At 41.7% G+C, this 15965-nt stretch overlaps 1 protein-coding gene across 2 annotated transcripts; it reads left to right on the forward strand.

The window, feature by feature from the left end:
* Window positions 1-976: 976 nt before the first annotated feature.
* On the forward strand, window positions 977-13878 carry LOC149304456 (ly6/PLAUR domain-containing protein 3-like). 2 transcript variants are annotated; one of them, XM_089478128.1, is made up of 6 exons: window positions 977-1040; window positions 9668-9799; window positions 11952-12122; window positions 12630-12770; window positions 13280-13585; window positions 13676-13878. In XM_089478128.1, exons 1-6 carry the CDS (start codon window positions 977-979, stop codon window positions 13876-13878), a joined length of 1017 nt encoding a protein of 338 aa, XP_089334254.1. The 2 variants fall into 2 exon arrangements, with proteins under 2 accessions (XP_089334254.1, XP_089334253.1); XM_089478127.1 differs by having other exon boundaries at window positions 13280-13878.
* Window positions 13879-15965: the final 2087 nt, after the last annotated feature.

A 15965-nucleotide genomic window follows, 5' to 3' on the forward strand; every position in this document is an offset into this window, starting at 1 on the left:
AGCCAAAATTTATGCAGTTCCTAATTACTCCTACATCTATGTATTTATTTCAAGAGACAGTGTGGCATATTGGTTTGAGTGCTGGACTATGACTGGAGACCAGGGTTCAAATCCTCACTTGGCCATGGAAACCCATTGGGAATCTGGGACAAGCCGCACACTTTCAGCCTTAGAAAACTCCATGACAGGATCACCTTAGAGTTGCCATAAGTTGGAAATGACTTGAAGGCACACAGCAACAACACCACACACACACTCACACTCTCTCTCTCACACACACAAACACACATGAGACATGTTTTTTGTCCTGATACTCATGATGATGGTTTCGGATTTTGCCTGGGAGCCCATACATTACCTGTCTGTCCTCATCATGCCCCCATTTACAGATTTCTGTTGGATAGTCTCATTTACTTAGGAGAAATATGGAGCATTTTTAACCCAGCTTTGCATCTCAGCCTCTGTAAGCATCCATTGTCCAAACTGAAAAAGGACCCCATAACATCCCATATACTCGTCCTGCTTCTGTCGAGCAAGCTGCAAGAATTCCTTATCTGGGCATCTGTGTACAGTGTCCTCTCTTTGCAAGAGAGGTAGTTTTCCAGGCTGTGCTCACTGTCCAGACTTGCCTGCAATTATCTTCCCTTGCCTTGAAGCCCTGGGTGAACAGCATCAGAAACAATCCCTCAACTGGATGTTCTAGTTCCTGACGGAGGCGTCGCCCCAATAACCATCCTCAAAATGCTGAGGAAGGGAAGTGATCAGCCCTGGGCCCATCAACAAAAAGTCCTCCAAGGGTGCTGAGCAACGAAGCCAAAAGAGGTGTGCCCAACTGAAGAGGCAACAGTGCCCCGCCCCAGCTGTCTATTCATATTTAATGTCTCAGATTCATCTTCCAGACATTGACAGCAGCAGAACGTACCCAAGAGAGGTGAAAAAAGAGCCAAAGCAAGAGTGGGATTTACCAACCATAGCCATGGGAACCTGTCTCCATCTTCATGGCTGTCTATCTATGCTACTGGTGGCATTCTTCATGCAAGGTAGGACTCAGAAGAATCATGATGATGTTGACTGTGGCTGAGCCTAGCTTCACTAGGAGGATAAAACCAGAGGTTCAGAGAGGTGCATGACTGCCCTAACAACCCTGGAATAGGCCTGGATTCGTCACAGTTTGAAGTACGCAGCAGGAAAGGGGTCCCAGTTGTCATGCAGAAGATGGAGCAAGCTTGTTTTCTGCTGCTCCAAAGACTGGAACATGAAATGATGGGTTCGAATAACAAGAATAGAGATTCCACCAAAACATTAGGAAAAACCTCTGTACTGTAAGACCTGTTTGACTGCCTCAGAAAGTGAGGGACTCTCCATCTTTGGAGTTCTTTAAACGGAGATTAGATGGGTACCTTTCAGGAGTATTGTAATTGTGTATTTCTGCATGGCAGGGGTTGGACTAAATGATCCTTGCAATCCTTGCAACTCTATGATTTTATAGAGTCGCAAGAGACCACAAAGGTATATGACTTTCTTCCTGGTTTTGAGGCAAGACTTAAAGTTTCACCATTGGCTTTAAGAGGAATGGCAGTCAAAGTTGCAGATTCATCTTTCAGACATTGCTGTGGCAGCCAAAGTAGTGTCAAACTACACTACTTGTAAAGTGTAGATGAATCCTGAGAGTCACTGGTCTAGACAATGCACCAATGCAATGCAACAAGCATTCTTTCATACTCTTTTCTCTCTCAGGAAGGAATTCCTCTTTCAAGACCAAGCTTGCCATCTATAGCCATGTGCTGCCTGATTCATTGACAGTAATTTTTTCAAAGCTATGTAATCTAGCTATTTTACTTAAAAGAAGAGATCTTGTAGCTTCATTATCCTGGCCCTCGCTTCTCACCATCTTGAGATAGAAGAATAATTTGTTTGCTTGGAAATTGGGAGGCAAGGAAACAAATGTCAAAGGAGCAGGTGGGGTGTAATGTTTGGATTTGGTAGGTTTTGGTACTAAATTGCTTTTTAAAAGCAGTACAGTCAGCCCTCTGTATCCACGGATTTTTTTTATCCATGAATTCAAGCATCCATGGCTTGAAAATATTAATATATATATATATATAAAATTCCAAAAAGCAAACTTTGATTTTTACCATTTTATGTATTTAATGGGACTTGAACATCCATGGATTTTGCTATCCACGGTGGGTCCTGGAACAAAACCCCAGCGGATACCAAGGGCTCACTATATTGCTGTGTACCTTGACAGGTTGCAGTTTAGTAACATGTTGCATTGCTCATTGCTCATTCATTTTCCATTACCTTGCCATTGCTTTTTAAAAGAAACTTTGGGATCGATGAGAGAATGACATGATTTCACAATTCCCTTAAAATACCTTCAAAACCCTGTTAAAAATTCTAGATAACTAGGAAAATATTATTCATTATATCCATGTTATTAGCAACACATAATTTATATCTTCTGCACACCTGACTCAACAAACCTGGACTCCTACCTTTCCTCCCCAATAAAATTTGTTGCCTGATCTTAAGCAAGTTATAATTTCTCCACCTAATTTATCTCACATGAATAACCCCACCCCAAACAGGTTATATTAAGGGTGGCAATTTACATAAATGTTGACTAAAGGCACTATATGAAGTGTATTTGCTTACTTTTATTTCCCATCGCATTGCAAAAGTCTCACAGGGCTCATTATACGTATCATTCCTTTTATTCTCACGGCAGCTTTGGGAAAAGTGTGATGGTGTTCAACAGCTGGATAGATGCAGCTGCACAGGGGTCAGGGACCCTTTCACACTAAACGTTTATAGTGCTATGATTTCACTTTAACTGCCATAGTTCCATCTTAGGGAATTCTCAGATTTTCAGTTTAGGGAGATACCTTTAGAATGGATTCCATAGGATGTTGCCATGGCAGTTACAGTGGAATCATAGCATTACAATTATATAGTGTGAAAAAGGCCTGGTCTGTGAAGATTCAACCACACATTTACACTTGATTTAAACATCTGGGAAAGAAGGAGCATGGACAGCTCCATTTTCCAAGTAGCAGATGCTAGATGCAAGAAATTCCCCAAATGGCTAATAGTACGCTTCAATAAGCTACTTTGTGGTCAAGGGTAGTTTGTGTAATTTGTACCCAAACCACCCAGCTGAGAAGAGCTTGGCGCTTAAGAGAAAAGGATGCCTTTCACATTGGCGAAACTGTGGAACTTAGTGACAAAAGCTTATTTTATGAATTGATTTGCAAGCATCTGATACTTTAATGGATTCTGTGTATGCTTCAACTCATACATTTCATTGAGGCTTGGCAAGGGGAGTCCTGATTAATCATCTCCTGTCCCAGTTTTCCAGCCGCTTTTAAAATGTCCCAGTTTCTCTCTTCCCCTTCCCCCTTTGTCTTTAGCTTATTGCCATTACTGCAAACTTGAGTTCAAAGTGCAAAGGAATGTTGAGTCTGTGAACCCAACAGCTGGGAAAGGAGAGGAAGAACCAGAATTCCCAGTAGAGTCAGGCAAAAGCAAACAGCTGCAGCCTCTCCTAGCTTGTGTGTTCTTCCTCATTAATACCTTTGGCCATCTTGACCACGCTGTGATGTTGCTTGACCACACATGTCCTGGTTTTCCACCTTTGAACTGGTGGAGGATGTTTCATCTGTGGCCCCGTACAGACAGGCCAAAATAAAGCTGCTTCGGGTCACTTTGGAGGTATGCTGTTTAAATGATGCATGCGTCCTAAGAGTGCAGAAGCAGCACCAAAGCCATGCGCCAGTCGCCTCCAAAGTGACCTGAAGCGGCTTTATTTCGACCTGTCTGTGCAGGCCCTGTATTTGATTTATTTGATTTTATTACTGGCTGTTTTGAGTCCCATTTTGAGAGAAAGCCAGGATACCAATAAAAGAACTCAAGAAAGAAATATAAATGTGGGAGTCATCAAATTGGGTGGCTGTGAAAGGAAATCTGACTAATCCAGGGAGAATAAGGCCATTGAAGCTGATTAATCATATCACATCCAGGATCAGAGGAAACATACTTATCAATACTCGTTGCTAGAGAGTACACATGGGAACCATGAACTGCCACAAGATGATGATATTATTATTATTTATTTACCCTTGCATACAATAATTATATAAGTGAAGATTCGCATCCTTGCTCATCACTTGGTAAGCCTATTAGGAGCAATGGAAGCCTTAGCATCCCAGTCATAGTGATAGACCTATCCTTTTGTATCAACAAACTAGACAACAGATATTTCTATGGCACTCGCTCCACATTCCCAAGCACACATGTATCCATGTGTGATGCTCTCCCTTTCCCTTGCCTGGCATTTTGTCTGATGAGTTTTAGGCGCCAGTCTGAAAGCTGTTTTATTTGCGTAGGTTTTTTAATGAACTATAAGAGCCATGTTGCTGTTTTGAGATAGTGATGTTAATTATTTGCTGGTGCTTGGGTTTATCTCAGCTACCAAAGAATATTTAAACTGCAATATTGTTTTTGGAAGGAAGGAAGGAAGGAAGGAAGGAAGGAAGGAAGGAAGGAAGGAAGGAAGGAAAAAAGCCATGATGGTGATTTGAAATTATTTTTCGATGAACCAAAACTTTTTTGAGAGAGAGACATATTGACACAGCAAGGTGAACCAGTGTAACTGTTGCTGAATTTACTTTATTGGCTATAGAAAAGAGTGACCCTCTTAGTCTATGGCAGTGGTTCCCAACCATTAGTTTCTGACTCTTGGCCAAGTTGGCTGGGGCTTCTGGGGACTTCATCTCTTGGAAGCCACAGCCAAAATGGCCAAGGGTCATGAATTATGGGAGCTGAGGTCAAATCATCTGGAGGACCAAAGGTTTGGAAACCACTGGTCTGTGTCAACAAAAACAAGAAGACGGAGTTTTGCAGCACCTTAGAGATGAGCATGTATGTTGTGGTATAAAATTATTCCACAATAATTATCTTATACTGTATAATGCAATATGAGGGATATGCTACTTCTTTCTAGAGAGACTACCATCTCTTTCCCAGAATGTTCATAACTATAACAACAGCAATATATTCTGTCTTGAATAATAGATTCATTGAATCAATAGGAACTTAGTGTGTCAGCGCACATGCCAATTCCACTGATTCAAGAAGCCTTCTCTAGATTACAGTGTTATAGTGCAAAAGTGCCATTTCACTGATGCTCCATTACACTTTAATAAATGTTTAAAGGAAAGAAAGAAGAGGAGGAGAAAAGGAGACTTTTTTGTTCCAATATGTCGGAGATGTCAAAAGAAATCCACTCAATGACTGGTATAAAACATTGCAGCTGGTCCTGGGACATTTGCAGCCTAGAACAATAGGAAGGTAATTTGGAGAAGTAGAGCAACAAGTAGCTCAATCTTCAGACACTCATCTGGCGGAGGCTATAATTTCACATGTTAGATAACATCTGGTTTGGCTCTCTATCAAAACCAGTTGCAGAGGGAAAGTGACGCATTTTTTGCATCAACGGATACACTTTTGCTGGTTGACCCAGCATGGATCCACAAGTTTGTACCACTTTAAAGAAAGTCTACCTCCACCTCCTACCAGAAATATGGGGATTTCAGTGGAACAGCTGCAGATACCTAAGAGAGAAACTGCGGCTTCAAAAGCTTGAGACAAAGGACTATGCCCAAGGGTGCTCTCACCGTTGGGAGTGTCTCTCTTAATATTGGCCTCACCTTTGGGTGGGGTCATCTCTGAAGGTGGAAGGGAAGGAAAAGAAAAGTGAAGGAAAGAAGAAGGAGAAAAGACTGGGCACAGAGGACACCATGATGACAGATGGGAGAAATCTGCAGGGTGGAAAAAGACAGGAGCAATCCGAATCTGCCTTGAAGAAGAGTCGAGTAGCTAAAAAGATAACGAATTGAATGAAAAAGAGATTAAAGCAGCTCAGATTTTGCTAAAGAAGTGTTGAGCAAAAGTGTCAGACTGAAACTCTATGCAGGCCTGAGCATGTGCCTAAGCTGGTTGACCTCTGGTACCACCCATGATGTGCAAGTCATGAATTCCTTGCTTGGTAGTGTTGATGAAGCCTCTGAACGCCCTTAGGATTGTTGTTTTAATCCATATTAGTCTTCTTCCTTTCCAAGGGAATCCTGGGAACTACCATTGGGGAACAGAAGTTGTGCAGGGGATCATTAATACATCTGTAGATACACATCCCATTCCCCACATGGGATGGGGAAGGATTACATATGCTCCACAGAAACGACTGGATTTTAAAAAAATGTGGTTATGGTTACCAGTGAGTTGGATGCACAATAAACTAGTCAAGCTTAGTTCCCACTAAAATCAGTGTGAAAACTTAGATAGGTCAGCAGTCCCATTGATTGAATTCAATCAAGTGACTCTGAAAGAAGATAGAAACAGTGGTGGAAAAACACCAGAGATTATACAATGCCATCATCTCAGAGTAGAAGGAGAGGTTGTTGTCGTGTGCCTCTGAGTTGTTTCCAACTTATGGCATCTAGAAGGCGGACCTATCGCAGGGTTTCCTTGGCGGGATTTGTTCAGCGTTTGCCTTCTGCTGAGGCTGAGAGTGTGTGACTTGCCCAAAGTAATCCAATCAGTTTCCATGGCCAAGTTGGGATTTGAACCCTAGTCTCCCAGTCTCTGAGTCCAACATTCAAGCCCCTATCTGACAGTGAAAGGTAGGGAAAATTAAAAATCAGGAAAAGGAAAGGTCCATGTCAAAGCAGCGTTGTGGGGTATACAAATCAAAATATAAAGCAAGTTAATTGTATTCTGTAAAAATATGTTTCAAGCAAGGTGTTGGGACTCTGTAAAAATACATATTTCAAGCAAGGTGGTGACACTTTATGAGCTTCGTTTGGATCCATATCTAGTTTAGATTTTGAAACCCTATACTATATTTAGGTCCGGCTCTATCATTAAGGAGAGTGAGGCAATCATTTCAGGCCCTAGATGTTTGTGGGCAGCAACCTCTTGGCAGTTTCTCTTCATTGGAGAACAGAACTGTGTATGTCCCACATCCTACCCTGGATTCCCTGCCCTGTTGTTCAGTTCCAACTTCCAGTCCAGCCAGCTTCTGTACATGGGAAGGTCTGACATGATGACTTTTTGCTTCAGAGAGCAAAATATCTTGGGAAGTGCTGGCTATATTTTGATCTAGCTTTGCTTTTAAACTGTTTAATTGTCTAAAAAGAAAAGGCAGAGGCATTCTTGCATTAGAAAATTTGGGAGGTTCGTATGAGAATTCATGCAAATATAGTCAATGGTTCAAGCAACTAAAATTCAGAGGATTCACAACTGGAATACTGAATTATGTGACATGTCCTTATGTCAACTCTAACACAAAGAATATGATGATAGTTTTGCTCTTTATTGATAGAAAGGTGAAAACACAGGAAAACCCAAGCTTGTGGCATCCAGCCTCAAAATAATGAATGGCCCACTCTCCTTTAATCCCATCAGAGCCTTCATTGTTTCCTTTAATCCTGCATGAAATTTGCTCTCAACCCTAACATTAGTTTATGTAGTTACCTAAGTCACACAGTACTTAGTTATGAGCACAGTTTCGGCTTCCACATCTGCTGTGCTTGGCATAACGGCAGCATACTCATCAACATTTCACAGATGGAAACTGGAATGCATGTGGCCAAGCGACACCAGAGTATTGTCAAGATAGCAAATGCTATTAATGTGGAAGAATACTAGCTAGGAGAGGCTGCAGCTTGCTTTTGCCTGAGCCTACTGGGAGGAGCAAAATCCCATGCCCTCTTCTCTTCTACCTTTGTGTTAATGAAGTGTAAGCTGCTTTTGCACTCTGAATTTTCAGATATTGAAGCAATCTGAGGATAAAGGGTAAAAATGGAAGGAAGGAACTAGGGCATCTCATGGAAGCTGGAGGTTTAGAGAAGCTATGGTCCTGTAGCCAGATGCAAAAGGATTGCAGAAGCACTGAGGTTTCTGGAAGGTCCCCAATGGACCTCACTCCCTAACTCACTACTGGGACATAATCATAAGGCACATAATATCTTTGTGTGGGAGATGAGCTTCAGGGGCTGTACAATAAGTCCAGGGGAAGATATATAGCTCAGTCTAGCATAGGTTTACATTTAGAACTACTATGGCATGCTACATCATATAGGACTGCAGCCAAAAAACCTTTAAAGATAGCATGTCTTTAAAGGTTTATTATGCAAAACTAATATTCATGCTATATATGTGATACTGAATATGCTCAAAGAAACTGAAGTCGAGTACATTATAAACAAAGCCCACTCGTCTATCGTTGGTGTTCCTTTCTGAGCCACTTATAATATACCGGTATGTGATAATTTCCATGAAGAACCAACAGAGGTTGTGGAAGAGTTTGATCAGTATGTGGCCAGTTTCAATTCTCTTTCCAACCTACATCATCTATACCAGTGATCCCCAAACTTTAGTCCTTCAGGTGTTCTGGATTTTAGATCCCAGAATTTGAGACTGTTTATCACATTGGCTGGGGCTTCTGGGATCTGAAGTCCAAAATACCCAGAGGGCTAATGTTTGGGAATCACTGATCTGTACAAATAAAAGAGAATGTCTGTGTGTCTGTCGGTGGCAGCCAAAAGTCGTTGCAATAGCATGCAAGTTGCTTCAAAATTGACAGAGTGCTTTCAGTTATTGCTCAAGTTGTGGTTCCAAGGTTCAAGTCAAAATTCCAAATTGGAGGGGAGGTTCTAGATACATAAATGGGACCAGACATAACTCACATGAAACCATACATACTGCAGAACCCGATAGAATGTGTTTGGATGCTTTCCAGATTGGAGTAATGTCCAGTTTCAAGTCAAAACCTGTAGAAGCCAAAAAAAAGGGTGCATGCCATAACTCCCTGGAAAATACAGTCGGTCCTCCGTTTTTGTGTAGGATCCGTTCCAGACACACACACACCATGTAAATGGAGACTTGCAGCTATTCAAGCCCTAGAGGCATGAATGGGGCGCGTGTCTGCAAACGTACCCAAGGGACAACAATGAAGGAACGGCTAAGATCTTGATGTTAAACAGGGGTGGGCAAATGGGAAAGAACTGTCTGAAGTACTGTTGATAAGATTTCTAATGCTGAAACAGGACAGGAGGCAGGAAAACTGGAGTCCCACCATGGAAATAAATAGGATCCAAGCAATGCTGGATATGCTTCAGCTATTATACAACATCCCAAAGAATAATTTGTGAAATACTTGTAACTTCATAGGCCATTATATCTTTTATAGATGCATAAGGTTTCTTGCCAACACTATAACTGGGCACATTCAGGATATATGAAATGTGCCGACATGTGGGGCCTGAACGTTAAAACCACAATAACATTTAGAGATAATAAGTTTCAACACTATGAGAAACAGGCACCAGAAGTTTTTAAATGTCATTCTTTAAGTGTTAATCACACTTTTGGCAACATTTCCCCATGAACAAATCCACAGGTGAACGAAAAGCGTTTCTCCAAATTCTGGTTCTAGTGTTTATGTCTGAAGTTTAGTTATCCTTATCCCTTGATAAAAATCAAATCAAATAGGACAGTTCATTTACTGATGATGAGAGGCAAGAATGAGTACCGTCAAAGAAGGTTCTCAAATCCAGACCTTTTCTCCTAATCCCTTCCCATGACTTCACTGTCTTTTCTACAGGTGTCTTGGCACTAGACTGCCACAGCTGCGTGGACCATGGTGACGGTGGCTGCAGAGCAGAGAACATAAAGAAAGTGAAGTGCCCATCATCCACCTCTGTCTGTGTGGAAACTGTGGCTGCGGTCGAATGGAGTGAGTCAGCTACTAACCAGCTCTAATTTCCAAAAGTAGAAATACCAGAGCAGTTTCTGCATGCCTGAACTCTTTCCTCTGTTCAAAGGCGCTGGCTTTAATTAGGCAGAGAAAAGCACTCTGTGCATGCTCAAAGGAAGTCCATTATTTCTTGCCTTCATTCCTGGCACTGAAAGGATATTCTGAGCAACTTGTTCCTGGTTTAAATGAAACCACAATGAGTCAAGGTTGCTAACCTTTTCCCTGAAGCTCAAGGAAAAGTGTAAGGATAGAGAAGCATTGTTCCTCCACAAATGTTGTTCTACCCTTCCAGTCAGTTCCATGTGGGAACCGGTGTCCAAAAGTTCTCCACCCGAAGTTAAAAGAACTAAGGAAAGAAGGAGAGGCTTAAGAGCTTTTGTCTTCTGTCTCCCTTCATTCACAAGTTATATTCCTAGAAATTACATTATGGAACTCCCAACCAAGATGATGTGATGGCCAAGAGGATTAAGCATATTAGCAGAGGATAAATTTACCAACACGCTTTGTCTTCTTGGAGCCAGCATGGTGTAGTGGTTTGAATGTTAGATTCAGACTCCAGGAGGTTCCGGATTTCAAATCCCCAGTCAGTCATGGAAAAGTCATTGAGTGACTTTTGGCAAGACAAGTGCCTAAGAAGGCGGCAATGGCAAACCTCCTCTGAATAAACCTTGCCAAGAAAAACTTAGGATAGGATCGTTGTAAGTCAGAGTTGACTTGGAGGCACATAAGAACAACATAACAATTTGCCTTCATGGCCCGATGAAACTATCCTTGCACAGAGACAGAATATCTGTAAATTCCTAGTGATGGGAATACGCAAAAGGAGAAGTCATCACTTCCTTGTCCTCTTTATGGGCAGAAGAAAGAGAAAAACAGGTGTCTACTTTTGACTGTTTCTGTTCACCTCAAGCATTGGCCCCATCCACCTTCGAAATCTGTTGTTGTTGTGTTACTTCAAGTTGTTGCTGATTTATGGCAATCCTAAGGTGAACCTATTACAGGGTTTTGTCAGCAACATTTCTTCAGAGGAGGCTTGCCATGGCCTTCCTCTGAGACTGAGAGAGTATGACTTGTCCAGGTGGGTTTCCACAACTGAGCTAGGATTCAAGCCCTGGTCTCCCAGAATCCCAGTGCAACAGTTAGGCCATTAAACAATGCTGGCAACCTCAAAACATAGTCCTCAGTCACTTGCCTCTGAGAATGCAGCTCTTCAGAAAAAGAAGCATCCTGACTTAGACATTAGGAAGATAGAGGAAGATCTATTTGGCTCCCTGTCTATTGGGGTGCCATCCCACATCCTCTATTGCCCTTAAGTGTACAATAAGCACCATAGTTAAGGTGCTATACAGTGAATCCTGGTTTGACACACATGCGCACACACATCCCCACTTATTGGAAAGCAACTGCTGTGATTGATGAGGGCCTGTTTCCCTGTCATTTGGGAAGCAGCTGGCTAACATTTCCACTGCCTTCCATGAGCAATTTCTGGTGCAATGGACAGAAGAAGGACCCCTTTTGGAAATTGCTTGTGCAAGAGGATGAATGGGAATGGCAGGCAGCTGCTTCTTGAGCAACAGGGAAAGGGACCCCCATTGAGTTCAATGAAGATTTTCATACTAGCACTTTACCGCTGGTAAAATGTTTAGGAAGCACATGTGTCTGAAAGCCTGACGCGCTTCCTAAATGTCAGGGAATCATCTGCTCGCCTCCACCACCCCTGAATCTTTCGGGGAGCAGCCATTTTCCATTAATGGAAACTTTGTGATAATGGGAAATGACTGCTCCCAATTCAGGGATGCTGGGGGCAAGTGGATGATTCCCTGACTTTTAGGAAGCACATCAGGCTTTCATACATACCCACTTCCTAAACATGTTAGCAGCGTTTTACCAGCACATATCCCACAGTAAGCGCTGGTATGAAAATCTTCTATGTCTGCTGGTAAGTGCAGTTTGGGAGAGTATGTAGGGATTGTGAATACAAAACAGTCACAAATGTGTAACTCCAGGCAACATATTTGCAACTGCCGTATAGGATTTTGACCATCTACTTTACCCTCTCCGAGCAGATCAGTTGGTATGAACTCCTTCTTCTTACTTCCCTGTGTAACCACTTTTGCTTTCCTTTTTGCAGGTCATGGGAAGTTCTCAATTGGGGAGAAGGGTTGTGGATCAGGCATACCAGGAACCAATGACAAAGCTGTAGCCATACATGGCATCTATGCCTTCTCCCAGTTACACCAGTGCAACAAAAGCCGCTGCAACAACAAACTGGACATCAAAACCCTGGAACTGCAACCCATGGGTGAGAATATGAAGGATGAAATTTCAGAGGGATGTAATTCGATATAGATCTTATTCTTGCAGGCAACAACAAATAATTTTGTTACTCCTCTCCCTACAGTGATAAAGTTGTCAAAAACTGTGTAGCTCTCAAGTACTATTCTTGGGGCATGTATGAAACTTGGCCAGATTGCTTACCCTACTAGTGGCATCTGGCTTGTTAGTTATTAATGCAGTAGGAGTAACTTTCCTTGGTTTCATTCAATAACTCTGCAATTCCTGTACTAATGAAGATCAGAATAGATGGACCTTGAACCTCCTCCTCACCCCATGACTTTGGTTTCTTAAAACTATCTTTATAGAGTCATGGGGTCAAGAGGGAGCTCAAGGGCCATCTATTCTGATCCTGAGTTCAAAGAATTCTCTCTTAGTATACGTACAATGTTTCACAACATTCAAAAAGGCCAGAGTCTTTGTAGAGTCAAGCTTTCCATCACTACTAATGCCAGATTTTTTCCTTGGTTGACAGATAATGTGAGCGCAAGGGTTCCAAACGGTGTGGAGTGTTACAGGTGCATCGGTGATGAGTGTTCGATAAACAACTCAACCATAGTCAAATGCTACGACTCTTTCCGTGGTTGCTTCCATGGCAATGTCACAATGAAAGCAGGTAAGAGCAGTGCATAAGAACAGGGGATGAAAGGTGGCTATTATTTAGTGTGGTCAAGTTTGGTTCACCTAGTGATTTTGGCAGGAAAAAATACTAGAGTTTGTTACCTATTGACATTGTCTTTTATTGCATGCTTTTAAGGATGTACTAGAGAGAAGGAGAACAGGATTGTTGCTCCATGTTTGGGTGGATCTGCACAATGTAACAAACCCCACATTACTCTACCACTAAGTAGTGATATGACCAAAATGTGTACATGGATAAATGGGGATTTCCAACAATTATATTTTGCCAAAAATCACACATATTTTCATATTCTGGATGAAAATTACATGGAAATATTATTTTTAAAAGAATCTAGGGGAAATAGATCCTGAAACTCATCCATCCAAGCCCAAGTTTCCAACTGATTAACTCTTTGAACTGAACAAAATGGAGATAGTTCCAAATGAAACTTGCAGCTCATCAGATGTTCTTGCTTCCTTTATCTCCCTTTTAATTTCTTCCAGGCAACTTCTCATTGACCAGGCCTATCAAAGGCTGTGTTCAGGACGAGGAATGTACTAAGGTATCAAAAGGAAGCCAAGCTGTCACCCTTGTGGGTTCCTGTTGTTCTGGCAGTCTCTGCAATGTTGACCTCTCCAACAAGACACACTTTGCTTCCAAGATTCCACGGCTGGAGTTTATGCCTGGCCAAGATGCTAACAGTACTGCAACATCAACCTCTTCTGCAAACACTCACCTCAACATACCAGACCCTTCCGCTGTCAGCAAACCAACCCATTCGCTTACAGTGGACCCATCACTGTCCAACCATCATGAGAATAGTCATGACCACAACCATGACCACAACCACGACCATGATCATGACCACGACCACGACCACGACCACGACCATGATCATGACCATGACCACGACCACGACCACGACCACGACCACGATGATGAAGAATTCACCGCAGAGAGAGACGGGAACATTGCCACTTCAGTGAAAGTGGAAGAACGACACAACCATCAAGCTCAGCAACCTGATGGCACAAAAGGGGGTGCAGCAGGCTTGGGGGGATCAGTCTTGCTGTTCTTGTTGTTGGCTGGCTTGTTCATATGAAGAAAAATCAAAGAGGTGGCATGATACTCAACTTCTTCCTTTCTCCCTCACTATTTTGGTCCCATCCGAATGCATGTTTCCATCATAGTTTGGCTTGACTGTTCCTACTCAGAGGAGAGTTTGGCCTACCTATTCTTAGCATCTTGTTTTGAAATTAATGTGACTTTTTTATCCTATCTGATACCATCAGTGATATATGCCCTGCATAATGCTATTTGCATATTGGAAGCCTGCTCCCATTACATTTGTGTATTCTCTTTGCCTTGTTTTACAGGCATCCATTTTGTAGCACATGGCATGGACTGGCTAGAATCAGCCGATATCCTACAAGGCAAAGTTTTGTGTTATGTTGTTATGTTTATATGTATCAACACTCTGTTCTGTTCTTATGAAACGAATTCCTACTGTGTGAGAGCCTTCTTGTGTGCTCATTATGCAACCAACATGTAACTGTTCTGGACCTAATAATTTGGATCTAATAATCTAATACTGAGTTTCTGTCTCAGCAAAACCAATACTGTGCAACTGACCATCCTCATGCTTTTCTTGTGCAACTGGCATGCTACTCCTTGTACAGAATTCATTTGTAGTAAGACCCAAGAGCCACTGACAGTTTCCTTTCTTCCAATAATAGTTGATGTTCCCAAGAATGAATGTTATCCCAGCTTTCTAATATTCGACACCAGTCAGAGACAAGATGCATTCGATTTAATTTAAATAAAGTTATAAGGGTAATGAAGTCAAAAGAATGAAGGCAATGAAATCTAAAGAGGAAACTCTTTACGTGACCCCTAATCCAAGCAATTTTGGAAATGGCTTATTTCAAAATAGGACTGTCATTCACTGTCATATAAAGGATTGGGATCCACTTGACAGCTGTCTGAAAGAGCTGCAAGATTTTGAAATGAGGTAAAATCTTCCCATTTTGAAAATCTAGATGGTGATCATGAAAGCTGGTGTTTGAGTTTGGAAATCAAAATCAGAAATTCAACAGGTATAGCTTTTCAGCTTTGCAAGGACTTTTGTTCTTCTTGGCTCAGTGGTTGAAAGGAGCTAGTCTATACTCCAGTTGATGATAAGTCTGAGAAATACTGACTGCTCCTGCGACTCTCATCACTAAACAGAGAATCTTCAATCCCCGATTTTGAATTTTAAATATTTACTTGATTTACAAAGGCAGAAAATATTTGCCATATGGCCAAAGGATATACGTTTCAACTGAAATGCTATTGAATTGATTCTTAAGACATTCTTGATACATCTCTCCAAATAATCCAGGCTTCAGCACAGCACATATTAAAGAATTATTTGTAACTACGCAATCGTTTTTTAATGCTATCAGTAAGTCAATGGTCTTTCCGCACTTGGGGCATATCTGCAACTCAACGAATCAGACTTATGCCCAATTTCTGTTACAGCCCTTCTTAATCTCAGCTTCCCTTAGGGTTCTGAAGGAGACAAAATGGCATTTAAAAGGTATCTGTTTTTCTCCTTTTGTGGTTCCTGTTCTTTTATAAATGTTTCCAGACTGAACTCTTGCAAAGATGAGAAATAGTAGGAGACACTGGAGCTGTAGAGGTGTGGCAAATAAATACATTACAATTTGGATGAAGAAAGCCTCTGTCTCATTTTCTTTGGTCTCTTGTTTTATGTGTTTTCCTTGTTTGCTGTTTTCATCAGCAGTAAGCAGAGCAGATTGCTAAAGCATAAGTATTGCCAAGTTATTATAAAGGATGTCCTTTATCTAAAGCTTGTCCCTTACATGGACTAAGTGAGATATCAAAACTCCCAGGATAGCAGAGAATGAAGCCAGAACAATCCAAATGGAGTTGTAGTCTTATAATTGGTTAGTCTGCAATCGGAAAACCTTCCAAGAGTATTCTGGTCACAGAAGGTGGTCCTCAGATGGCTTCTCATGGTCCTTATTCAGCTGTGATTAATAGAGTAGTGACATAAAAAGATCCTTCCAAAGAAATCCCTGAATACATTGCCTCTCCCAAGTCTTGTGCCAGAAAGATCATATTCCCAACATGTCTTGCTTGGATCAACTCCCACGAGCAGAAGAACAGGAGCACCATATGCTCCAG

Source organism: Sceloporus occidentalis, unplaced genomic scaffold (genome assembly GCF_023333645.1).
Source record: "Sceloporus occidentalis isolate IW3139 unplaced genomic scaffold, rSceOcc1.0.p SCAF_13, whole genome shotgun sequence".
Classification (NCBI taxonomy): Eukaryota; Metazoa; Chordata; class Lepidosauria; order Squamata; family Phrynosomatidae; genus Sceloporus; species Sceloporus occidentalis.

Coding starts and splice junctions, on each gene's coding strand:
- LOC149304456 (XM_089478127.1), top strand. CDS start 977: ATGGGAACCTGTCTCCATCTTCATGGCTGTCTATCTATGCTACTGGTG. Junction 1,041..9,667: donor GGTGGCATTCTTCATGCAAG/GTAGGACTCAGA, acceptor TCTTTTCTACAG/GTGTCTTGGCACTAGACTGC. Junction 12,771..13,279: donor CAATGTCACAATGAAAGCAG/GTAAGAGCAGTG, acceptor AATTTCTTCCAG/GCAACTTCTCATTGACCAGG.